This window comes from Diospyros lotus, chromosome 15 (genome assembly GCF_014633365.1).
Source record: "Diospyros lotus cultivar Yz01 chromosome 15, ASM1463336v1, whole genome shotgun sequence".
Taxonomy (NCBI): Eukaryota; Viridiplantae; Streptophyta; class Magnoliopsida; order Ericales; family Ebenaceae; genus Diospyros; species Diospyros lotus.
This window is the reverse complement of record NC_068352.1, coordinates 17,439,155-17,466,807: the sequence shown is the minus strand read 5'-3', so window position 1 is coordinate 17,466,807 and position 27,653 is coordinate 17,439,155. Positions and strand designations below refer to the sequence as shown.

The window sequence follows — 27,653 nt, the reverse complement described above, 5'->3', positions numbered from 1 at the left end:
TTTTCTCTATTTGTTGATGACTTAAATGATCTTCACATTGCAAACTTTCATCAACATTCTTATAGAAATCATTAGAGCAATATATTGAATTAAGAGTGTTCAATACATCCTTTGCATTTAAACATTAAGAAATTTTAACATAAATGTTTACATGTAAAGCATGATGCAAAATATTATGGCTTTGATATTTAAAAAAAAAAATAGTTTTTGTCATTCTCAGTCCATTTAGATTTTGGTTATGAAACAAACCCACTTTTCGTAATACTCTATAATATATAATCAATAAGTATCATATAAACAGAAATCCTTTTCTTTTACTAATCATAAAATGAGACATCAAAATAAGAAGCTATATCTATGGGATATGCCTCCTTAAACATTGAAGCTTTTAGGATGGCCATGGATCACTCTTGGTTGTTAAACAAAAAAATAAGAGCACTTGCTTTGATACCAAATGAAAGTATATAAGTGTACACCCAAGAGGGGGTAGAGATTTGTCATTTTCTCCTAGATTTATTACTCGACAAAAAGATATAGTTACTTGACTAATACAATAGTTAGTCGATTAACTATTTGGTTACTTGAGTAATGTTATTCCATCACACATTCGAGTAATACAAGGGTATAATCGATAAACTTTTGAGTATTCAGGTCTTATTCTATTAAAAGAATAAGTTAGTCGAGTACAACACTTAATACTCAACTAAAACATTTCCTTACTCAATTTCAAGGATAATTACTCTATTAAGTTTAAGTATTAGTTGATTAATTCTTCAAGTCCTAGCATGTCTTACTCGATTACAAATATTCAATTGCTCGAGTAATGTTTGAAATTTAGTTACAACTAACCTTCCAAACATAATTACTCGATTAACATTTGAGCTTTATTCAAGTAAAAGATGTGTTCATTGATTATTGAGCAGTTTTACTCGATTGACAACCTAATTTCAGTTTTAAGCATATGTTTACTATTTGAAAGCTTATCATCAAGGTTCATTAAAATTTTGCTTAGATCTCACCATAAAAAAAAATTCAAAATCAAACTCAACAGGGTGGTTGCTGTTAGAATAGAAGTGCTATGGCACTAGGGGTGTTCAAAAAAATCGGTGCACCGCGAAAACCGGCCAAACCGAACCGAATCAAACCGATCCGATCGTTTTTTTTTTTTTTTTTGGCGGTCGAAAACGGTTTGGATTCTGTCCAAACCGCGCGGTTTGCGGTTTGGACAGTTTGCAGTTCGGTTTTAAATTGAACCGCCCAAGAAAATAATAAAAAAAATTATTATTATAAAAATCTAATAATTGGCAGCTCATCCTATTTATTTTTTACACTATTTTGTCTTTATTTTTTGCTCCTATTTATTTACATTTAATTGTCTTTATTTACCAATATTTGTGTCTTTATTTACCATTTTTAAATATATTTTTTAGTGATTTTAAATAGCATTTTAAACCGCGGTAAATTGCACCAAACCATACCGCAAATGCGGTTTGGTTTGGTGCGGTTTGGCCGAACCCAAACCAGACCGCGGTCTGGTTTGGTTGAAAAACCGCACTAGCGGTTTGGCATGCTGAAAATGATTCAGACCGGCCAAACTGCACTGCGAACACCCCTATATGGCACACACCAAGAGGGGGGGTGAATTGAATAATTTAAAAGCTTAATTGAACTTGAAAAACTTTTTGATACAAATTAAGGTTTTAGTGGTTTAAAACCGTAAAGCATATAAAATGACAAATATAAGTTTGCAAAGATAAATAAGTGAACTAAGATAAATAAGTGAACTAAGTGAGAAATAATAAAATGCTTGGAAAGATAAATAAACAAAGAGCGTAAACAAGAGATGGACACAAGGATTTATAGTAGTTCGCCTTAACCCAAGCCTAATCCACTACCTTAGCTCATCATTAAGGATTTTGCAAACAATCCAGTAAAACCTCCTATCACTTCGGATAGGCCCTCTAGCACCAAACTAGGAAATACAACATTTTTCTTTCAAGCAAGCCCTCTAACAATACAAGCTAGGAAAAACAATCTCTTGCTTTCAAGCAAGCCCTCTAGCAATACAAGCTAGGAAAAACAAGAAATATACAAAATAGAGTTTCTAAGAGTATATCCTCTTAGTTACAATGACTTTCAATAAATATACAAGGCTTGAATCAAATGAAACAAATTTAGAACAAAGCCTTTTGAGAGAAAAGTTGAAGCAAAAATGTAAATCGAGAAGTATAAAATAATCCTTAAGCTCACTTCACTTCATTCCCATCCATTAGCCTCTTCTTGTTCATCAATGAGTTGTATATATAGGCATCCCAGAAGATTGAAGAGGAAACTAGCCGTTTGTGACCGTTGGGATTTGAAAAAAACTAGCTGTTGTGCTTTCTACGAAAGAAACTTAATCGACAGATGAAAATGGTTAGTCGACAGAATCAAGAAAAATAACAAGCTTAGTCGACAGACAAAAATAGGTTGGTCGACCAAGTCATAAAAACAACAAGGCACTTAGTCGACCAAGACAAAAATACGCATCACAATTAGTCAACTAAGGGTACCCATCTATCGACAAACTTAAAGAGTTAGTTGACCAAGTCATATTAAAAGCACTGTTAGTCGACCAAGGTTTAAGGTTAGTCGATTAAGACCATAACATATATACTGTTAGTCGACCAATGCCTATAGTTAGTCGACCAAGGCAAATACAAACACACTGTTAGTCGACAGATCCCATAGCTTTAGTCTACCAAGCAAGAGTAAATTCAATCCAATACATTACAACATATTTACATTTCTTTAGTTTAAGTAAATGTCCTCATTTTCCTTAATTTATATTTTACCTTTCATTTACTTTAATACATAAATGTAAATAACAAAGTACCCTCTATTCGGATTCAATAAAAATATCTAAAAAATCAAAATCCATAAGAATAAGAAAGTAGAATTTGGGTTTTAGTACAAACTTATGATTTTGCAATTTTACCATCTCCAAGATATACACTTTCTATTTCTTGAAAAATTTGTTAAAAATCATTTTATCACTAATGAATGTTAGTTATTGAAATACCAAGAGTTAGTTTTCTAAAAAGAAAACATTTTCATATAAGTCTCCTTATAAGGTGCTAACCTTCCAGACTTAGAAAAAAATATGACTTTGAAATCTCGATACTTGAAATTCATTTGGATTTCATTCTCACAAAGTAATACTTGATATTGAAATTGATTTATGTTGAAAACCACAATCTTGACTCATGACTTAGGAATTAAACAAAATATGTTTTTCATCATCAAAACTAATATACAAAAAGTACACCAACAGTTGCTCTCATTATCTTTATTATATTATATGTTTCCTAGCGTGTTGTACTAAAAGAACTAGCTTGGGAGCTAGTTAGTGTAAAGGGTTGTGGTTTGCAACTTTGAAATTATTTAGTAGATTTCAAAATCTTTAATGGAGAGTTAGAATAATAGATGTAGGATGGGTTGAGCCGAACCATTCTAAATTATTTATCTCTTTTACATACCTTGATTTCTATCTTTTTGTTCATAGATCACTCTTTTCCTATTTTTCTTGAAAACCTTTACAAACTTTTGAAAGTTATTAAACACCCAATTCACCTCGCCATTATATTACACAAACCTAACAATTTAAAATATCACAAAGAAAATATGAACCGTACATCTTGTAGGATACAAGCAAGTTGGAAGCCAAACAAGGTAGCACTTTTTATGGATTTGATTGTGAAATTCACTTCTAATGGTAGTGAGATATTAAATCATCCTAGTAGGTATCTTTTGTTAGTGGGTAGATTGAATAATTTGGTTGTAATAAGATCAGATATTGTTTTTCATTGTTAATGTGATGAGCCAATTTTGTTAGGGGGGCATATCCCAAACGAAAAAGGATTGAATAGAATCTCACATCAAGTAGGAATAGGAAATAAGGAGGTGGCTCCCTCTTATAAATAGGTCTTATCCTACTTTATTTTATATAAGAGAGAGAGAGAGAGAGAGGCACACACACGTCATTTTAGAGAGAGGCTTGTGTAACAAAATGGTGCACTCGGGGATTGGGGTACGTGGTGGTGTGAGAGAGAGGGTTTTGTCAAGTTTGTCAATCAAAAATTATAATTTTTGGTGAATTTAATAAAATATCTTGTGGAGTTTCGACCATGGATGTAGGCTTGTCATAAAACTAAACCACGTAAAATCTTGTGTTTGATTTTATTATGTGATTGATTTATTACACTTCCTTTTATCCAAATTTTTTATAGTAAACTGAAAACTACTTATTAGGAAATAGTTATGAGGATTAAGTGTTATCTTAAGAATACTCCCAATGATGGTATTTTCTATAGTGATTGATGTCATGCCAAATTAAAGGGTTTTTCAAATGCTGATTGAGTAGGATCTCCATTAGATAAGAAATCCATCATTGTTTTTTGTATGTTTGATGGAGAAGATTTAGTATCTTAGAAGAGTAAGAAGAGACTTTGGTGTGACAATCAAAAAGGTTATTCACATTGCATCTGATCTAATATTTCATGAATATACCACACATATTGAGGTGGATTGTAACTTCATTTGAGAGAAACTCTAATAGAAGATTACAAAGGTGTATCATGTAAGAAAGGGATCAATTACTTGATAGTTTTATTGAGTCGTTGAGTTTCAAAAGATAATTGGTAATAGAGACAAAAATCATTATGACTTGTTTGCTCTTGAAAATATTTTATTGTCTAGATGTGGTAGAGAATCAAGAATTCTATATTTTTTTTTTCTCAATTCAAAAACTAGTCATATGGTGTGAATAGAAATCATATATTTTTGCAATGAGAATAAGGTAAGAAATGGGTCAAATTTTGGATGAAAATAAAGATCTTGATAGCATACTAGAAAGTTAAGACCTTACTTCCAAGTACCTTCCATTACAGTCTTGACAAATCAACCTCTTCAACAAATATTACAATGCCTAGAATGGTCAATGTAACTCATCAAGTAGGCAATAGAACTCGGTGAGTATAACATTTATTTCTAGCCTCGACAAGTGATTAAGGGACAGACCCTTGTTGATTTTATCATGGAGTGCACATAGATTAAAGAATTAACAAAGGATGAGGACCCAAGATGGACATTGTTCATTGAAGAAGCTTTGATCTTACAAAGAAGTAGGGCCGAAATGGTGTTGAATATCCCTTGAAGGAAAGGTCTTAGAATAGTCTTTGCAATTTATTTTCCCAAGTTCAAATAACATTGTTGAATATGAAACTTTGATTTCTAGTATGAACTTGGTTAAGAAGCTTGGAGCAAACAAGTTACTAGCTCACAATGACCTATAATTGGTTATTTAGCAATTCCATGGGTGATATAAGGAAAGAGAGCTAAATATGTGCCAATACCTACATAAAGTTTGAATGCTAGCCTAGTTGTTTAAAGACTTCCAGCTAGTATAGATCAATAGGTCATTAAACCATCATGTGAACACCCTATCCAAATTAGCCCCAATTAAAGAAACAAGTAGTAAGGCAATTTATGTAGAAGTCCTTCAATGACCTAGCATTTATAAGAAAGAAGCGTTGAGCATCAATGCAACTGAAGATTGGAGAACACCAATATGACAATATCTCATTACCAACGAATTGTCAAGTGACCCTATTGAAGCAAAGAAAATGAAAGTTTGGGGAGCCCAATTCACCCTCATTAATGGCACATTGTATAAGCGAACGTTCACCATGCCCTTTCTCCCCAAGAACTTGAGTATGCCTTAGCAAAAATTCATGGAGGAATTTGAGAAGAACACTTGGGATCGAGGGTTTTAGCTACCAAAGTACTCCAAGTAGGATTTTTCTAGCCAACTCTACAGTATGACGCCCTAATGAAGGTTCAAAAATGCGACAAGTACTAAAGGCACTCACCAATTTAGTCTGCTCCAATTTCAAAGTTTCAAACTATCTTTTAACTAATTCCATTTGCGTAATAGGGATTGGACATTCTAAGACCCTTCCCATAAGCCATGGGCTAGTGAAAATTCCTTTTCATAGTTATAAACTATTTCTCAAAGTGGGTGGAAGCAGAAACCTTGACCACCATAACAAAAAAAGAGGTGGAATCCATGGTCTAAACAAACATCATCTGTAAGTTTGGAGTTCCCAAGATTATTAACACCGATCATAACAAACAGTTTGATTGTGAAGATTTTTAAGCTTTCTATGGCAACTTGCGAATATAGTTGTGAATTACCTCAGTTGCATACCCATAGAAAAATGGGTAAGTGAAAGTTAATAACATGACTATTTTGCATGGGTTGAAATTTCATTTGGAAAATGCCAAAGGGGCTTGGGGTAATGAATTGCTATTTATCTTATGGGTGTATCGAACAACAAGTAGAGTCTTTACTATGGGATGGAAGCTTTATTACTTATAAAAATCAAAATTGGGTCTCCCCAGGTAAATACCTTTGATGAAGAAAGGAATTTTGAAGCCCTAAGGACAAATTTGTACCTTATTAAAGAACAAAGTGATAGAGTAAGCACTTGACTGGTAACCTACCATAGGAAAGTGGCAAGTTATTGTAACTTCAGAGTAAGAAACAAGCCATTAAGGTATAAAGATCTTATTCTAGAACCAATGCCCTACGTGATAAAAGGAAATTGTGAGCAAATTGGGAAGGGTTATATCACATCCAAGAGATGATTGGGCCAAACACCTATACTTTACAAACACTTTAGGGAAGCAACATTAGTAAAACTTGGAACACTAACCACTTGAAGCTATATTCTCTCAAGATATATAAGATTAATAACCTCAATTGTAATTGTAATTCCTTGCAAATAATTAAAAAAAAAAAACACTAAGTAAGACCATGTGAAAGGAATCACTAGTATAGCAGTACGGGTAAGAATAAAATTTTTACCATGTATTAGATACATGCAACGAAATATAATATATACGTCATAAATAGTTTGGATATTTAAGCAACACGCATATTCCTAAAATAATACATAAATAAATGCATCATTGCTGTCAGATGCAAGGATGGAGTATAGAAACGGTTTCTATATTGAAATTGTATCCACCTCAAGATGTGATGGTCTTAGTCGATCTACATCTAATATGTAGTTTGACACTGTTCCGATCATCTCTTCTCATGCTAGACATAGAGGTTTCACGAATCACTGGTACCTGTGTCTCAAAATTTTATGCGCGACCTTTATACGTAAAATATTTCTAGTAGCAAAAGAATTTTTTAAGAAGAAAAAGAAGAAGACAAAAAAGATGAGAGAGTCAATCAGAAGACTCTCTTTCCTTTTAATAATTAATCCCCTTTATACGTAAAATATTTCTAGTAGCAAAAGAATTTTTTAAGAAGAAAAAGAAGAAGACATAAAAAAGATGAGAGAGTCAATCAGAAGACTCTCTTTCCTTTTAATAATTAATCCCTTTCCCCAAATTCAATTTCTCCTCAAATCTGACGCCCACACCCTACCCCAATAATTCTTTCTCTCTTAATAATTAACTATTTAGTTAATTATTAATTTCCTCTTTCAATTATTAGCAGTTGGGGGGCCAATGGTAAATTTTTAACCAACTATTTTTAGAGATATTTCGGACATACGATGTCGATATCAAACACAACACTATATGGTGTGTAACTTTATAGATTCACTACCTGCTAGCAATCGGATAATATTGAAACTCTTTTCGGTATCAGTCAACCCTTTGACCTATCACTAGAATTTCTCCAAATTCGAATGACATTTTGAGAGTTCCTAAATAGCGCTTAGTAGCGGTTTAAGATAGTATGAGTGGCAGTGAAGTCTCACTTCAAGTGAATTTATTACAATTGATGATTACTATGTATTATAATTTTTCCATCACCTAACATCCTGACTGAGTGAGAGCCATGGAGTGACAAACTCACAAACTCAATAACTATGTGTCAAACCTTATTAATGTGATTAGATGACACCTTAGGAAACATATTTTTTAACTTTCAATCTACCCTGGTCATAGATTATCCTGTCACATTAATAATAGATCACATAGGACCTTCACCCCATTAAATACCGACAAAGGCAATAGATCCTATTTCCAACACCTGTCTCCATATACTAGCAATACAAAACCACATAGATAAACGTTCCTACCTCCCGATTGGATGGTTCGGCTCATCAACAAATCCTCCACACTAATACACAAAATAACCATGCTGGTTTAAATCTAAGGATCAACATACCATCACAAATTGGTGACTTGGCCATTATCCACCATGCCATGTGATTAGTCATCGACGTCACATTCGACTAATTATTCCCAACGACCACCCATAGGTCTACTAATGACATCTAATGTCATATTATGCGTGACACACCATATTCCCATCAATATCCCCATAGTGAATGAAGTAGTAACCCTTGTACTAGTCCATACTTGATTAATCGAAGTCCTCATTTAAAGAATCTAAGGATTAAGAATAGTTTCAGAAGTTTTATTACTAAAGAATCTTGTCACATAGTCTCAATACCTTAAGAATAAGATTCTCACATAGAAAATTTAGGGACTCATTTATATAATTGATTGGAGAAAATATGAGTGGAGAAAATCTTGTCTTTATTAATTTATACAAAGATACAATGAATGCATTAAAATACAAACTCACTAGATGTTATCCAAATCTAATATTAGGGCACACAACACTAACATTATGAATGTAGGCATTTTTGGTTGAATCATGTAAATTCTTGTGTGTTGTTATATTTCTAACACTCTTTTATGTGACGGAATTCTCTTTTCATGTACTTTGTTTTTCAGGACAGTGAATGCACGAGAAGAAATGCTAGAGTGATTAAAATAGAAACCTAGTATCTAGAACAGGTAATAAAGCTCAAAGATCATCATCTCTCACAAAAATTGATAAGACCCCAATGAGTTGAAAGGTCCTTCTCCTGTACAAAGCACAATTTATTATTTATTATAAGAAATAGAATACTAAATGATCATTCTATTTAAAGTAAATTAATAAAAAGATTATTAGAGTGATCATTTAAAGTAAATTATGGTCTGAGAGTAAATTATGATAATAAAATTATGGTCTTGAAGGGATTAATTTATCGTCTTAAACAAGAAATAGAATATTAAATTACATGAAACTATTGAGGCATATAATTTATTCAGAACCTAGAAGAATATTGCACATGTAAAGATAGCATAAACATTTATTGGGAAAAAAAAAAGATAGGGAAAACAAAAATTATTATTTTAACTTTACTTGTAGATGATAACCTTTTAGTTGGCAATTACATGCCTGTTCTAATATAGATCAAAAGTTTCCTTTTTTTATGTATTTCAAATGAAAGATTTAGGTGACTGTCATATGTCACAATTGTAAAATGAAATTGTAATGGATGCAAGCCCCTAAAAAGGCAATGGAGCTCACAAGGGATTCTACATGTTAATGGAGTAAATAAACGTGGAAACTAATTAATATGCACAATTGAATGAATAACCTCATGAATATAATAAATTAAATACAAAATATTGAGTGAGCAAAATATAATGCATAAGATACATCGTATGTACTGGGGTGCAAAAGTTTGATTAATTTTGCAAAACGATTTGGTTTGGTTAATTTTTTTGGTGGTTCGATTAGTCCAGTTAGATTTGGTTAGTTTGACAAAAAAAATAAATTAATTGAAATTGTCAATATACTGTTATTTTGATCAAACTGATTGAACTGAACCTTATTACCTTATGTTTTGTTTATTCCTCAAACCCTAATCAACACATTCTGCCATTCTAGTTTGCCTTTGCGACTACCGACTGACTTTGACTGCGATTTTGCCTTATGGTCTCCAACATACCGTTGGTCACTATCAATGAGTCTAATCTTCATTTTCTTCCATTCCTCGTTCAGTTTCTTCCCTCTCCTTTGTGACTCCAACTACAATTATGGTCTATGATTGTCGATTATGTCCTTCTACGAGTCTAGTCTATGATTATTGTTTGTCTTTTGTCTTATTTGTCCTTCTCTAAGTCTTTTCTGTGACCCGTTACTACTGTCGTTGTCGCCGACCCACTCTCTTGCGACTGCCATCCGTCTTTCATCTTTTTCATTCTTTAGCCTATTCGATTGATCTACCAAATCGAAGTTTTATTTGATCTATCCAATTAAGTACTTTAGTCATGTCTCTAATATATATCCAAACTTGACACTATGAACCAAAAAGACATCTCTATATCTACCAACACAACTGAGTGCAACTCTAGTAAAATGAATCAATTGTTCAAGATTTACTAAAATCTAACAAGAAGATAAACAAAACCACACATGTTGACAACAGTGAGAAAATGGTCCACACTACAATGCAAGAGAAACAAACTATGGATGGTAAATGATTGGAGATTAACAAAATATTGAGTGTAGGTCAATCATGGTATAAAAGGTGGGTAAATGAAAGTTGAAACACAATTTTATAATGCATTTGAGGATTATCTTAATGCATTGAGGTGGTAACTTGAGGATTATCTTAATACAATTACAAATAAAGAAATTAAAACCATTGAGGTGGTAACGTGGAGGTATAGATCTCACCGATAAAGATATCATTTTCAAAAGATCTAAGTTTGATTTATACTAGTTCTTCTCAAGAGTCACATAGATTAAAAATTCAAATTTGAATATAATAGATAGTATTTCACTATCCAGACATCATAAGAATAGTTGATACTTTTTTTTTTTATGAATAAATGGTAAAAGTAAGTTCAATATCAAGACATTTGTTGATTCTAAAATCGTTAAAGAAATGTATTTGAGAATTATTTAAATATAATTAAATTTTAAAAAATAAAAACTATCGAGATGATAGATGTAACATGAGTGTTAATTAATGACGGGATCATCAAATTTTAGAAAATTTAAGTTATACTCACGTAATTCTCCTCCTCACAAGTCATACTTGGATAAAAATTGGAATAGACCGTCCATTAAACTTTTCAATAGGTGCTTCCTTGCCAATTTCTATCAAATAAAGAAAGAAAAAAAAAGTGTTATTTAGCGCAAATACGATCCAGAGGTGGTTGGCTATGTTGTACGGAAACACCTCATAGGAGCCATTTCCCCATTTCAGAAATGTTTCTTATTCCCGTTTTGGACCCTATTTATGTCTATTTTTTTTAGAAAAACGTCCGTTTCCACGTTTCCATTTCTTATCGAAAACGTTTTCCATTTCATTTACGTGCAACATAGGTGGCTGGTATCCCCCACGCACCACCCCGTGGCGCGCACCTTAGCGCAAACCAGGCATATTCTTTCTCGCAATGAATCGGGTCTTTGGACCATAGGGCAAACCGGCAAATCCCAATCGTTGTGTACATATATGTATATAGCATCCCATACATACAGATACATATATATATATACACCGTCATCGGAATCCGTTCGCGTTCTCACTTCCGGCCGCCCGGCCAGTTCGATTTCGACATCGATCACCTCTCGGTGAGGTATCGAAACCCTTTAGATATGTACATGCGCCTGTTTGTGAGTATTTTATATATATATATATCTATACACATAATATGATCAGATCTATTTCTCGAATTTTCGTTCAGATATCTTAGATCCACCGTATATACACGAATAATTTGATATACTAGCTTCCAAGAGCTTTTTTTTCTAGAATTTGGTTTTATATATGTTGATTTCAGGAGTTGAAGGGTTGAATTTTGTTACATGTTTCTTCTGTGAGATGATGTAGTTTTGTTTTTTGGGTTTAGGATATAGTGGGTTGTTTTTCCTTCTTTTTTTTTTTAATTTCTTTTTTTTTTTGTAAGGATGTGATAATTGGAACATCCTTGATTTATTATTCCTTTGCTTGTTTGCGGTGAAAATTGAGTTCAAAAGGAATGAAAGCATTGAACTTTAGAATTTGCATCCAGTTGCGTTGGAGAACAGAACGTAGCTGAGGTTTTGATTGTATGTGAAAGTTTATCTTGTGAAATAGAGGGAGTATATTGAAAGACTGTTTACGATTCCTGTTTTTGAATCATACGTACTTTTGCAAAATGATTTTAGAAACTGATTTTTCTTCATCATGCTAGGGTAAGGACTGTATTGGAAGGAGATGAGGCTGGGATATAGTCATGTACCTAAAATAGGTACAATGGTAGAGCGGAAAGTTCCTTCTTTGGTTGATCTGTGTATTCAGACTGCTGTAGATAATGTTAGGTATATTGGGAATGTTGGGGAAACAGATACACATCTTCTCCAGTGCTTTTTACCCCACTGCACAGTTGAACAGCTGATGCACATCGAGGATTCAACGGAGGTGAGAAGCTATCTTCTATATTAGTGTATTAAATGATATATCTTGTTTCATGTTTCATGGGGAGATTTTATTACTTATCATAATGGGATCTTCCAGGGAAGGGATCTTAGTCCGGTAACTGATGAATTGTGGAAGAATTTCTATGAGTCAGAGTTTGGTTCTAAGAGCACCAATCTTGTCATTGAGAGGATGAAACAAAGGAAAGTCTCATTTAAGTGGAGAAAATTGTATGAGGTAATACCATTACTATTTCAGCTTATATAATGTCATTCACATTTCCTATAATTTTTAGTTGGTTGTGACCATTTTGAGAAATTTTTGGTCATGTTTGATCATCAATAATTAGTTAATTTGATACTATTAGATTGATTTACTTGCAGGCAAAGTTGAAGGATTTAGAGAAGGCTCAACAAAGATCATTTGATAGAATTAAGGAACTATACAAAAAAGAAAATGCTCGTGAGTTATTTATTCTTTTTGATTTCTTGAGAAAACTTTCAGGCTTCCATTGTCATGGCTTTCATTAATCACTAAGTAAACTGTTGAAAATACACGAGATATCTTGTCCATATTCTTGGACATGATATGCGTACTTTATTGATCTTACTTTCTATAGATATGTGATATATCTTCTAGAAGATTATCTCTTTTTTGCTTTGATTGTATCCTAAATTGGCTGTATCCTAAATTGTATAGATTTCCAAATCTAGATTTGGAAACTGCCTATTGTGATAGAATATCTTGTATATATTTTTAGTGAACCCTTCAAGGGGAACGAGATTGAATATTTTCCCGCCATTTTTGACATGGTATCAGAGTCTTGGGACGTCAATCACCAGCCTTTGTGATTTTGACTGCCGTGGCCTTCACCACTATTCAATCTTCTTACATAGATGTCAAAATCCCACAATACCATGTCGGATATAGCTAATTCCAGTAATTCAATGGAGGTCCTGTTTGCTGGAAGTAATGGGGTAATCTCAGGAGGAGAGCCGCAAAACATTCAAGCAGCCTACAGGTTAAATGGCAAGAATTACTTGAAGTGGTCTCAGTTGATTCAGACTTTTTTGAAAGGTAAAGGGAAGCTAAGTCACCTACTTGGAATCGGGCCAAAGGAGTGTGACCCTATGTATGTGGCCTAGGATGAAGAGGGTTCTGTAGTCATATCCTGACTTTGGAATTCCATGATACCAGGGATTAGTGACACAATCATGTTTCTAATGACTGCCAAGGAGATTTGGAATGCTGTGAAGCTCACCTACTCCAAGGTGCATGATGCTGCTCAGATCTATGAGATCAGGACTAAAGTAGTAGCCACCAAACAAGGTTCCCAGTCCATTATTGAGTATGCATTCAAATGAAGTGCAGTAAAGATGGGGCTATACAAAGAGGTTTGCTGAAAAGAAAGGACTTATGATTTTCTTGTAGGCCTCAACATGGAGTTTGATGTAGTAAGAGTTCAAATCCTCGGCAAGGAGGATCTGCCTTCTCTAAATGAGGTGATCTCCATTGTGCGTGTAGAGGAAGGAAGACGAGGAGTGATGCTGGAGGGTTCTCCTACAAATAATTATGCCCTTGTAACCTTGAAGGATTCTACTCAGGGTAAAGGGCTTAGAGAGGAGAAGAAAGTGTCAGATGCATACTGGATGACAACCAAAAACTCATTGTGGTGCACCTACTGCAAAAAGCCCCAGCGCACCATAGAGAAGTGTTAGAAACTCCATGGCAAGCCATCCAAGGGAGGACAACTAAAGGGCCAAGGACAACTCTGTGTGGCTAGTAGCCATTAGCAAACTGAACGGAGAGTTCCAGATCAGACGGACGTAATGGAACTTAATAAGCCAGAGATTGAAAAGTTGAGAAGTTTGTTGGAATCACTAGAAAAGAAAGTTGAGACAGGTACCTACTTTCTTGTCGTCACAGGTATCTCTTCTTCTTCTTCTCCTCTTACCTTCCATGCTTCAAATAAATCTCAACCTAATACCTGGATCCTCAACTCTGGAGCCATAGACCATATGACATGTTCCTCACATCAATTCATCTCTTATTCTCCGTGTTCAAGTTCCAGGAAAATAATAATGGATGATGGATCATTAACTACTGTGGCTGGCCAAGGGGATGTTCTTATAGACAGACACCTCACTCTCAAGAATGTTCTTCATGTTCCTAAACTCTTTACTAACCTTATCTCTATTCAAAAACTCCCCTCATATGCTAATTGTCATGTCATTTTCTACCCAAGATTTTATGAATTTCAGGAACAGGACACAAAAAAGATGATTGGGCGTCCTAGGGCAAGGATTGGACTCTACTACCTCGAAGAACCGAGTAAGCAGGCTAATAAGAGGAAAGCTTCCCCTGTATCATGCCTTGCTCAGTCCAATAAAGATATGTTGTGGCTTTATCACTATTGTCTTTGTCATCCCTCTTTTTTGGTTCTTAAAATGTTGTTTCCTTCCTAATTGAAAGGTCTAGATGTTAGAGACTTTCACTGTGCTGTGTGTGAATTTGCAAAACACAAGTGAGTCTCATTTACCCTTTCTAATAAAAGAAGTAGTCTTCCATTTACTTTTATTCACAGTGATGTATGGGGCTATTCTACTGTTCCTAACATCTTCGGGGCACGTTGGTTCATTTTTTTTGTTGATGACAATACTATGGTGGTCTGGTTATATTTACTAAGAACTAAATCTGAAGTGAGCACTGTTTTTCCCATATTTTATAACATTATTAAAAGTTAGTTTGGAGTTGAGATTAAAAGGTTCAGGTCTAATAATGCTAAAGATTACTTCAATCAATTATTATCTGTTTTCTTTCAACAAAAAGGCATTATTCATGAATCTTCCTGTATTCATACCCCTCAACAAAATGGAGTAGCTGAGAGGAAGAATGGCCATCTCTTGGCTATTACTAGGGCTCATCTCTTCCACCATAATGTTCGCAAACATTATTGGGGAGAAGCAGCCTTAACAACCACATTCCTCATTAATAGGCTTCCTTCTAGAAATCTTGATTCCCAAAGTCCAATTCAACTCCTCTCTAAGACTTTCCCTGAATTTCATGCCTATAGTTGTTTGACTCCCAAAGTGATCGGTTGTTTCACTTTTGTCCATGTTCATACTCCTAACGGAGGCAAACTTGATCTTCGTGCCCTCAAGTATGTCTTTATTAGATATTCCTCCACTCAAAAAGGTTATAAGTGCTATCATCCTCCTACCAAGAAAGTTTTTATCTTAGTAGATGTTACCTTTGTTGAGGATACTCCTTACTTTGCCCAGACTTATCCTTATGGGGAGACTGCAGAACTAGAGGATTAAGATAGGGATTTGTTCCTCCCTAACATACCTTCTTCTTCTCTCCCTTCTGTTGCCTCAAAGGATTCATCAAGCATGATACTAGGGAAGCCTCAATTACTTACTTCCTGTCCACTACAGGTCTACTCAAAGAGAAAAGCACCGATTCCTCTACCTATGCAGGTTATAACATCTAATTCAAGTTGTGCTACTGAATTATCCCTTCCTATTGACATTTCACCAGGTTTTTCTCCTACTAAATCTGAAACATTAGTTATGATACCTAATGCTGAACCTGAATCGAGTAAACACGAGTTGCCTTCTAGCTGTGATCTTGATTTTTGAAACAAGTCGGAAATAATCTAAGGACTTGATTAAATTCTATGAAATTAGTGGGAAAATAGATACAAGTTATCTTCTAAAAGTTCTCCTATAATTTAGGAGAAGATTAGGATTATCAAACTGTCATGTCCCTAGGGTTCATGACTGGTTTAAGATGTAATTACAAGGAATTCGGAAGTTATATCGGAAGAGATGGGAGTAAGTTAGGGAGAACAAAACAGTGAGGGAAAGAAAAGGGAAAGAAAGAGAGAGATTAGAGAGAAATTGGAGGGAGATTGAGAGAATGCAAGAGAGGGAAATAAGAGATTTCAATTCATCAATTCAAGCATGTCCAACAAACTCCTAACAGCAGCCTTATATAGGCATCATTGACTTCTAACATCCTAACCACTTGCTAACAATATATCCTAACAGTTATTATAACCTCATTACAAGATTACCCCCTTTATTATATTCCTATTACAGCATTGACCCTCCTATCCTCTTAGGTACCTGACAATTCCCCCCGTCTTAAAATGTTTCTTGTCCCCAAGAAACTTATTATCGTTGAGCTGCTCTTTCTTCATCCCACTCTCACCTTCATTTTCTGTTCAATCTTTTTTTCCCTCTTTCTCCTTCTAGGCTTCGTCTCTTTGTTCTTCGGATTCCAAGAATCGTCACTGGCATAACTTGGACTAGCACTTCAATAGGGGCAACCAAATTAACCTCAATGGCTTCAAATTCAAATCTGAGTGCTTGAATAGCAGATTGAAGCTTAGAGTCCTCAACATTGTTGTCTATATTTCTTATGAATAGAGTTCGAGATGGTTGTTCCCCATGAGGACGTTCTCCATAAATCAAACTAATAGATCCTCCAAAATGACAATAAGGGGAGATATCCTTTCTCAAGTTCAATTCTCCAACATTGCCAAAGAAATCCAAATCTTTAGTATCATCTCCAGCCTTGGGTTGGGGCACATAGTTAATCCCATCAATCACCCCCGACAGTAAGTCATCGCCATTAAGGGAAGGTTTTCCAGTAGTTTGTGCCTCAATTCCCTCAAGGGATTCAAAAGGTTCCTCTTCCTCATAGTGAGAAGTTGCAGCACCAATAGGATGGCTACCTGGATCAGAAAGTTTAAAGAACTACTATCTGGGATTCCACTGACCTCGATTTCTTTAGGGCCGATGAAGCAACTGAATTTCTGTCTTCTGTTCCTATTCTTCCATCCATTTTCACACCAAGCTTCTGACCAGATAAGGAAAGAGGTTCAACAGAGTCATGATAATCAGGCTTTGATGCCTCAATGTTGTAATTCCTATCATTGTATTGAGGTTCCCCAACCATTAAACCATCTGTCCCTGTCGGTAATTCTGCCACATCTTCGTTTCGTTCCTTGGAATTTTTCTAAAGCTCACTCTCAACATTTTTCTCCTCCACATCAACAACCCCTCCTTCCTTGTGTTTGCTGGAATTTCCCTCTAAATGAACTTCTCTTTCAACAATTTCAGATTGTTCCTTTGCCTTTGCTGCCTTATTAATCTCTTCATCACAGATTCCCTTTGGATAATGCCATTCACCACCAATATCATCACCAATGTTGCATTCCTCCTTGATAATTCTGCTAGAACCGGTACATTTCTTCCACTCCACCTTGGAAATAGGTAGTGAATCCGCTCCTCGACTTCTTGCTTTCTCCTTTGGCTGCTCCATTTTAAGAAATTCTTCTTTGTTAAAGCTTCCGTGATAATCATCAAAATATTCCACCGGAAAGTTGTAATGATACTTCTTAATAAGTATCATCGCGAACTCTTGCAGCTTCTCGCGTATTATAAGGCCAAATTCCTTGCTCGTATCATGTACCCCACTACATACTCTCTCGTCCCATTGGTTGATCTCATTCTCAAACTTCTTTTCCATTGCTCTTCAATAGTCAAATCTGACTCAAGCACAAGTGAAGTCGACGGACACAGAACAAGCAAAATCTGCTTTGGAATTGGCTTCTATGAGTTGGCGGAATCACAGCCAAGAAGCCTGGGCCAATGGGCTGCAGTGACTGAACCTAGATTAGCTCCAATCTTGCCTTCAATACTCGCCTAATCCAGCTGCTCCATTGCGCCTCCAAAATCCGAGCCTGACCATTAAGAAATTGTCGGAATCGCAATCAGAATCACCATACCTTCTTCGCCTTCCAAATTTGAACAAGAGCTCGCTGCTGAGATTGCCCCCGTCGTCTTGTTCGGAGATAGTCGGAATTCACCGATGATCTACTGTGACCTATTGCGATTATCACAATCGCTATCTAATTTCCGACCCAATCGTTTTGTCCTACTGAAATTACCGCAACGCCTCTGACAACGATTCTATACCTCGCCTTCGACAACCTAATTCGGCCTTCGAGATTCACTCGCCTCGCCTTCTAGATAGACTACCGCAACTCGAAAAACAGCAGCAAATCACCCTGCTGTTCCACCTTCAATGTCGCTCCGTTTTCGATCCCACACCTGTTGCGCCACTCTGATTTGGACTTCAAATTAAATTTGGTATCACCGTCGGCCTCTCCTGGCTTGTGTTGTCTTCAATTCTGCTGAGTCCTGATTCCAACACTAATCACCATCCGCTTCACCCAATCACCATCCACACTCCAAGTCGGCCAATTGTCTGCCTATGATCGCAATTGCCGTTGATCATCAATCGTTCAAGAATCTGGACTAGCCTCAATCGCATGTCTTCACAATCTGGATCTCACGCACTGATACAAAACTTTCAGATCCTTAGCCAAAAATCATCGGAATCACTTACTGGAATTAATTGGAATTGTCGGAACTCTAGAATGCGCTTGAATCACGGCTCTACTTCTCCTTCCTTCCTTGTTCAACTACAACAACGTTGCTTGTTTTTGATTGCAACTTTGATGCGGACTGTCGGAATTTAGCCTAGCTTGCCTTTGAGTCTCCGATAAGAATTGCCAAGGTCACAACCTAGAATTGATTGAAATCACAGCCAAGGATTGATTGCTCTAATACCAATTGTCATGTCCCTAGGGTTCATGACTGGTTTAAGATGTAATTAGAAGGAATTCGGAAGTTAGATCGGAAGAGATGGGAGGAAGTTAGGGAGTACAAAACAGTGAGGGAAAGAAAAGGGAAAGAAAGAGAGAGATTAGAGAGAAATTGGAGGGAGATTGAGAGAATGCAAGAGAGGGAAATAAGAGATTTCAATTCATCAATTCAAGCATATCCAACAAACTCCTAACAGCAGCCTTATATAGGCATCATTGACTTCTAACATCCTAACCACTTGCTAACAATATATCCTAACAGTTATTATAACCTCATTACAAGATTACCCCCTTTATTATATTCCTATTACAGCATTGACCCTCCTATCCTCCTAGGTACATGACACAAACTCATAGAAACTAGATAATCTATCTCTAAAACTTAGGAAATAAATTTAAACTCTACAACAAACTTTACAACTTAAAAATACAAACTTTTAAATATCAACATTATCAGATTCTTCTCGTGAGCAGCATCCATTGACTTGATCTCTTTCTTTTAATTTTAAATCTCCTTCGAAACTCCTCATCCAACAATTTTCCTATTGCCCTTAGAAAAGGAACAGAGACCTGCACAAAACATCCCCTACATTTATTCATGACCTATTCCAAACTATCACCTAGACATAAAGCTTTTTTCACTAGCCTACACACCATTCCTATTCCCAAAACCTTTTTTGAAGCCGTAGGTAATGAGAATTGGAAGAATCCCATGGCAGCTGAGATGGTAACCTTGAAGAAAAATAAAACTTGGGAACTGGTCTGGTTGCTTAAAGGAAAACATCCAGTGGGATGTAAGTGGATATACACTGTAAAGTACAAATCAGATGGGTCTTTAGATAGGTATAAAGCAAGGCTGGTGGCCAAAGAATATACACAGATTTATGGGGTAGACTATCTGGATACTTTTGCTCCAGTTGCAAAACTCAATACTATAAGGGTGTTATTATCCTTAGCTGCTAATTTAGGTTGGTCACTGCAACAGTATGATGTTAAAAATGCCTTTTTGCATGGGGACCTAGAGGAGGAGATTTACATGGAATTGCCACTTAGTTTTGGGTCACAAACTAAGGAAAACGTGGTGTGTAGATTAAAGAAGGCTCTGTGTGGACTGAAATAGTCATCAAGAGCCTGGTTTGGCCGCTTTACAAAGGTTATGCTTGGTATGGGATACAAATAAAGTCATGGAGATCATGCTGTGTTTGTACATCACTCAGCTACGAGGGGGTGACAACATTATTGATATATGTGGATGACATTATAGTTACTGGTGATGATCTAAAGGGCATGGCAATGTTGAAAGAATGTCTGATCAAAGAGTTAGGCAGATTAAAGTTTTTCTTGGGAATAGAAGTGGCTCATTCTAAAGAGAGAATTTTTATCTCACAACAAAAATACATACTTGATTTACTCACTGTACTCACTGAAACAGGAATGTTAGGAAGCAAGGGAGTTGACACCCCAATTGAACCTAATCACCAATTAGGGGAGGTTCCAGAGGATGGTGTAGTAGACAAAGGATCCTATCAAAGACTAGTAGGAGGCTCATTTACCTAGCACACACTCGGCCGAACATTGCTTATGCAGTGAGTGTGGTAAGGCAATTCTTGCACAATCCAAAGAAAACTCACCTAAAAGCAATATATAAGATCTTACACTACTTAAAAGGAACTCTCGAAAAAGGTATTATATTCAAAAAGAGAGAAGCCATGTCTCTTGAAGCATACACAGATGCTGATTATGTAGAGTCTATGGTGGATAGAAGGTCTACATCCGGTTATTGCACATTCCAAGGGGGTAATCTTGTGACTTGGAGAATTAAAAAGCAAAATGTTGTGGCTTGGTCAAGTGCTGAAGCAGAGTTCAGGTCAATGGCTCTAGGAATCTGCAAGTTATTGTGGCTTAAGATACTATTGGATGACCTTAGGATTAATTGGACAACCTCGATGAGACTTTACTGTGACAATAAATTGGCTATAAGCATTGCACACAACCCAGTTTAGCATGACCGAACAAAGTATGTTGAAGTGGATAGGCATTTTATCAAAGAAAAATTGGACAGTGGCCTGATTTGCACCCCATTTATATCCTCAAACGATTAATTAGCAGATGTTTTGACAAAAGGTCTACCTGCAGCTATATGTCAAAAGACTGATAAACAAGATTGGAATGCATGACATTCACTCACAATCTTGAGGGGGGAGTGTTGAAGATATACGAGATATCTTGTCCATATTCTTGGACATGATATGCTTACTTGATTGATCTCACTTTCTATAGATGTGTGATATATCTTCTAGAAGATTATCTCTTTTTTGCTTTGATTGTATTCTAAATTGTATAGATTTCCAAATCTAGATTTGGAAACTGCCTATTGTGATAGGCCTATCATGTATATATTTTCAGTGAACCCTTCAAGGGGAACGAGATTGAGTATTTTTCTGCCAGCATTTTCCTTTGCAAGCCTTAGATTTGCTCAATGTTCATTGCTTTTTTGGTGCTTGTTCATGATTATTTCCATTTCCCACCATTGATAAGGATTTATACAGCCAGTAGACAATTTTTAACTTAGGGAACAATATATTTTTTTATGCAAAAAATATTTCAAATCTCAAATGTTGTATTGTTGAAACTTGAAAAAACCAGACTAGATCAGCTGGTTTGACTAGAAAAATCAAGGGGCGTCCCCAGACTGGTCCACTTAGCCATAGGAAACTTGGTGACAAAAAATCAGTCGGTTGAACTGGGACCCAGGCGAAGTGATTTGGTTTGACTTTCATCACCCCCTTCCAAAAATTGGGTTGAAATCTGGCTTAGTTTTCTGTCTGGAGAAGGGGGAGATGAAAGAAAATAAGAAGAGGTGGTTTTCCAGCACTGGTGACGTGAGTGGTGGCATTTTTCCAACCGCTGATATTTTTTCTCTCGATTCTGTCCAAACAAGAACAAACCCACATCAACGAAGCATCACTTGACTACATTATCAAAGGGGCTTGATGGCACTGGACAGATGTCAAAACCCACATCATGGATGGCAGCAAATGTAGAAACATGGTCAAACCCTGCTGGTTTCCCGTTCCCTCAAGAAAATTTGTAGAAATTGTAGGAAAATCATCAGAAAGGGGGTTGTAGTTGCTATGTCTCTCTTACCAGGGTTGATTTCGAGTTGGAGGGGGACAAAATATGATTGTTAGAGAGAGAAGTAAAAAGAGGGAAGCATAATTTTGCAGATGAAACAAGGCAAGAGTTGAGGATTTGAAAAAGGAAAAAAATGGGAAGAACAAATTTTGCAGATTAAGTGGCAAATACAAAGGGAGAAGAAAGAAGATGAGGAAATCAAGAAGGAAAGAGAGACTGCAAACAGAAATGTGAATAGAGGGAAGTCTAGAATGTAATGAAGTGTTTTTAATATGTGTGTGTGTGTGCAAATGGAAGATGTGGGCCTTGCAAAATCAATTATTTTTTTCTTCACATAAGAGCATATATAATTTTTCTTTTTATATGTGATTGAAGGTTATTATTAAATTATTTGATAGATTTTAACTTTTTTTATAATTTTGATATCATAATTTTAACGATTACGTATTTATATTTTCTTAATAAAAATATGTTTGGTTTGACCTTGGTCCTACCATTGACCCTCGACCATCTCCCCTTTTTGGTCCGACGCCTAGTCTGGTTTTAAAACACTGGTTGGAATTATGACATTTTCTTTTCTTGCTTTGATAAGTCTGAAAAAGTGATGCCTAATGGCATTTAATAAGCATGCCAATCATTTCCTGTTTTCTTGCATTTTCATGGATGGATGCAGTTAAAAAAGTTAGTCTAGAATCAAAGATTAATAATAGGATCATGAAATAATGAGACTTCGTAAGAAAATGTGTGAAAGTGGCAGATGTGTTGAGTAGGAAAACATATTAATATTATATGACTCCAAGAGACAAGATGGATTGGAGAAAAAGATAAAATATTGACAAAGTTTGAATATAAACTTTTGGCACTCAAGGGAATATCTTAAAGGAATGGAATGGGGATTATTATGCATAAGACTTTAAAGATCAGGGTAGTGGATGGGAATATAATAGGAGGCATCATTATTGCAATGAAAAGTCATTCTAGGAGAAGAGACTATGAATATTGTTATTACATGTGCACTGCAACTTGGGTTAGGAGAAGAGATAAAGACAGATTTTCTAAAGATTTAGAAGGGTTGATACAACTAATAGTTAATACTGCTAATACCTAGAGAAGATTATCATAGGAGGTGACTCAAATTGTTAGGTGGGTAGAGAAGGGACTGGGTATGAGGAAGTATATGGAGGTTATAGATTTGGAATCTTGGAGAAAGAAACATTGAGGGTAATGCTAATTTGGATTTGGTATGACATATGCATTCATTATAGATAATACTAGGTTTATGAAATGGGATGAATGCTTGGTTACATATAAAAAAGGTTATCAACTACTCAAATAGAGAAAATAGTGTGAAGAAAGATGATTTCTCACTTGATTGATTAAAAGACTGTACATGCCTTGAATATATACACGAAGGAGATCTAATCATATCTCTAAACTAGGTAACTCCTAAGAATCTGCAATTAGCCTAATCAAAGACATTTGGAAACTATATATTCTCCTAACTATACATTGCCTAAAGTAGGAGGATCTTGGAGTATTCTGACAAATAGGACTGTTTATCTTGTAAGGATTGTAAAGTTGTACCAAGATTTGGGTATTTTTGATGGCTTCCATGCAATTCAACATCCAAAAGTTTGATTGTATTAGTCAGTTTTGCCTTGCAACAAATCAAGATAAATCTCATTTTGGTACAAAATGGACTGAAGAAGGTTATGTTGAAAAAGGATAAGAAAAAGGCAGCTTCTATGATATTCTAATAATTTGAACATCTGGATGAAAGGGCACTGGCCACAACCAAATTATGTAGGTTAGATGAAGTTTTATGAGAGGTTGCTCACGAGAAGACAATGACAGGCCTTTGAACAAAATTGGAGATCTACATAACAAAAAGTTAACCAACAAGTTGTACATTAAGATTCACATTTTCACTTTGTAGGTAGCAGAAGGTATGTTCCTTATTACTCACATTGATGACTTTAATACTTTGTCAATGAACCTTGAGAATACTGATTTTAATTTGGATGATGAGGATAGAGCCATGGTATTATTATGTTCCTTCCTCCTGCCTATAACAATTTTTTTCAAAACAATTTTGTATGAAATTATAACTCTTTTTAACTTTTCAGATGTTAAGATTGCTTTGTTTTCAAAGGATTAAATGATAAGGAGTTGACTGGCACTGGCGAATTGGATTTTAGATTCAACTTGTTCGTTCCATATGTGTTTCAATTAGGATTGGTTCTTCACTTATAATTCAGTTGATGCTGGAGTTGTTTTGATGGACAATGATGAATCTTGCAAAATTGTTGGTATAGAAACAATATGAGTCAGGAAGTATGATGTCTTGATGTCAGGTATGTACCAAATTTGAAGAAACATGTCATCTCTTTGCTTGCACTCAATTCCAATTCTTATAAGTATTCAACTGAGGTGGAGTACTGAGAGTTGGTAAAGGTGCCTTGTCATGATGAATAACACAAGAGTCCAAATTTGTATGCCTTCTAGGGATCTACCATGGCATAGTTACTACATCATCATCTTCGTTATCATATTTGGAAATTATCTAGTTGTAGCATATAAAGCTAGGCCATATGAGTGAAAAAGGGCATGATAATATTAAGGGGTATACAGTATGAATAAGTACCAGCCGTTTAAAATTTCATGAGCACTGTGCATTTGACAAGAAAAGAGTCAATTTTTAGATCAACAAAAGGTATTTTAGAGTACGTCTGTTCAAACCTTTAGGCATTCTCAAGTTTCTTCAAAAGATGGTAGTAAATATTTCTTCACATTCATTATTGACAAGGAAGGTTTTGATCTACTTCCTGAAGCCAAATAATTTTAGCTGTCAATATGACAACTGTGTTTAGTTCAGGAAGCTTGCAGAGGGCAATTTTATTTACTTCTTATTATAAGAAAATGGCTTTCTTATTGTTGCTAAAGATATGTTTGAAGTTAATATGTTGAAGGGACTATTGCCTATTGAGTTTGAGATAAGATGTAGGAGTAGCTAAGAAAACTGTTGGTATGGAAATCCACACAAGTAGGAAAGCTTTTGTTAACTCAAGATAGGTGTATTCAGAAGGTTTTGGAACGCTTTAGCATGAAAATTTTCAAACCCATGAATATACCTTTTGTTTCTGATCTTAGACTTTCTGTTTTGCTATCACCAAAGATATGGTTAAAGATAAGAGTCTATATGTATAAGGTTCCATATTCTGCTACACTTGACAGTATTATGGACAGTATGGTTATACCCGTCTAGATATTTTACATCTTGTGGAGTATAGCTTGCAAGTATTTGTCTAATTCAAGAAAAGCTCATTGGCAAGCGGTCAAATGGATCCTGAGATATTTGCAGGGTACTTCAGTTGCAAGTTTGAAATTTGGACATAGTGGCGATGTTCATACAGGATAATTGGACTTAGATTATGGTGGAGATCTTGAGAAGATCTCTTACATGGCACATGTTTACTCTTGCTGGAAGTTTTGTGAGTTGGACTTCTGCCTTATAGCCCACAATTGTATTATCACAGAGTCATAGTATCTGACAATTAAAGAGGTAGTCTGTTAAGTTATATGGTTGAGAGGTTTGATTAATGAGGGACACAGTCAGGTAAGTTAAATCTATGTGTCCCTGATTTTGATCTTCTGTGTGTTACAGGATTTACTCTGTGTTTTGATTTTTCAGTGAGTTCAAGTTGGATATACTTCATCATATATATTTTTTTTTCCATCATATTTTTTGATTTGTAAACGGGCTGTTATAGGCCTGCCCTTCTGATTTTCATTGAATTTGTGTAGTTTAATAAGCATTTTCTATTTGATTGCACCTCTCTAGCCTAGTAGAGTAGTTAAGCGCCAATCTCTACTGGTTTGGAAGGTTCTGACATTGGCATTTCATGCTCGTGGTCCCTCCAGTGCTGGATTCAGTTCTACCTGTTAGTGCAACGTTGGAATTTAGTGTCATTTTTTTGTCCATAGAAGGGTTGTTTTTCCAGTTATTGGTTTTCTGTGCACTATTTTTGTAGGTAAACAAAGTCGGCAGGTTCGCATTTGCACAAAAGTCCCTCCTTCAAGCAGTAAAAGAAGCTTTTATGGAGGTGCCCTTTCCATACCCTTTTAATTATCTTTTGGATTGATTGAGCCATTGATTGCTTAATTGGCATTGGCTGTCATGGGTTTATTTGCTGACCACTGAAGATGATGCAATTTAACATTTTTTTTTTTTTTATTTTGGTTGGCTTAAAATATTTGTAGGACCTGGCGGCAGTATTGCCAACACAAAGAGCAACATTATGAAGAAGGCAAAATTAGAGTTCCTTAACAGGTAAAAACTGGTCAACTTGATGCAAACATGGGATGCTGCCACTTGGTGTTTATTGGTTAATAAGCAATGGTTTATTTGTTAATTTACCTCCATTCATTGTGCTCAAGGGTAAATACATGATCAAATAAAGTACATGAATCAAATGAAATTTTGGACTTGTTGAGACTTGAGAGTGACTACTTCGTGCCTGGGCTTCAGACCTGGAGCACAGATTGCCAGGCTCAGTGCTTGACATCTGCATGGTTTAGACAGGGCAACATGTCTGTTGTGAAGGTCACTTTGGTATTTTGGGTTGTCTGCTTGGCAGCTTTCCCATCAAATATTTACCTCGTAAATCTGCCATACCATATAGTGTGGTCACATTGACTACCCTACCAGCAAGACCTTTGTTAAAACATGTTCTCCATGCGCACTGGTACATGTTTATTGTTGTGTCCTATTATTTTTCTTGGAAACCACATTAACAAGCCATTCATGTTAAGTGCATTAAAAATTTAAGTCGGTAAGTTTTCAGAGAAGGGTTTCGGGCACTGAACCTATTCATTACCCTTCTCTTTTGACAGTACTGAGATGAAAAATTTAGCAGCTATGAAGAAAAATACCTTGCAGAAGAGTCATAGGTAAACTCTTGCTTCTCCATATTCATGCGTGTATCTGGGAAGCTATGCATATTTGTACTCGTTAACTCACTTCAATTGTCACCATCTGTTTTACAGCATCTCTTCCATAAGGAAGCCAGGTGGTGTTACTGGGACAGCTTCTTCAACTTCCAACCATGTGAAGCGGCCATAGAAGAGAATTTTAGAGGGCCTTGCAGGTACTAGCCAGAGAAACAATGTAGACGCCCTGCCTGCGTGTGCCAAATAATCCTAAAGCTTCAGCTGGAATACAATGGCACTTCTGGGTCAGTTTGCTTGCCGAAGTCAGTGAAAGCTCCCTCCCATATTTTTTCTCTCTTTTCTTTTAACATTACATGAAGGATTGGGTTTTATTTGGTTCTCCTGTATCAAAATGACATCTGAATCAGCAACAGATCCCCGGCTTCGGCGTCGATGATGATAGCTATATAGCTAATCTAAAACTTTTTAATCTATTGCATTCAAAATTGCTGGGATGAAGTAGATCTAGTACAATAGCGTGAAATAGTTTGTTACTCCCTTGTATGCTGCTGCTGTATAAGCTTCCCTGTCTGAGC

The 27,653-nt window shown here is 35.7% G+C and overlaps 1 protein-coding gene across 3 annotated transcripts; it reads left to right on the top strand.

The window, feature by feature from the left end:
- The first annotated feature begins 11,270 nt into the window (after positions 1-11,270).
- Positions 11,271-27,549, top strand: LOC127791777 (uncharacterized). 3 transcript variants are annotated; one of them, XM_052321814.1, is made up of 8 exons: positions 11,271-11,530; positions 12,091-12,317; positions 12,414-12,551; positions 12,698-12,776; positions 26,160-26,231; positions 26,389-26,458; positions 27,022-27,078; positions 27,175-27,549. In XM_052321814.1, the coding sequence occupies exons 2-8, from the start codon at positions 12,114-12,116 to the stop codon at positions 27,248-27,250; spliced, it is 696 nt and encodes a 231-aa protein (XP_052177774.1). In that variant the 5' UTR covers positions 11,271-11,530; positions 12,091-12,113; the 3' UTR covers positions 27,251-27,549. The 3 variants fall into 3 exon arrangements, with proteins under 3 accessions (XP_052177774.1, XP_052177773.1, XP_052177772.1); XM_052321813.1 differs by having other exon boundaries at positions 11,272-11,493; XM_052321812.1 differs by having other exon boundaries at positions 11,273-11,488.
- Positions 27,550-27,653: the final 104 nt, after the last annotated feature.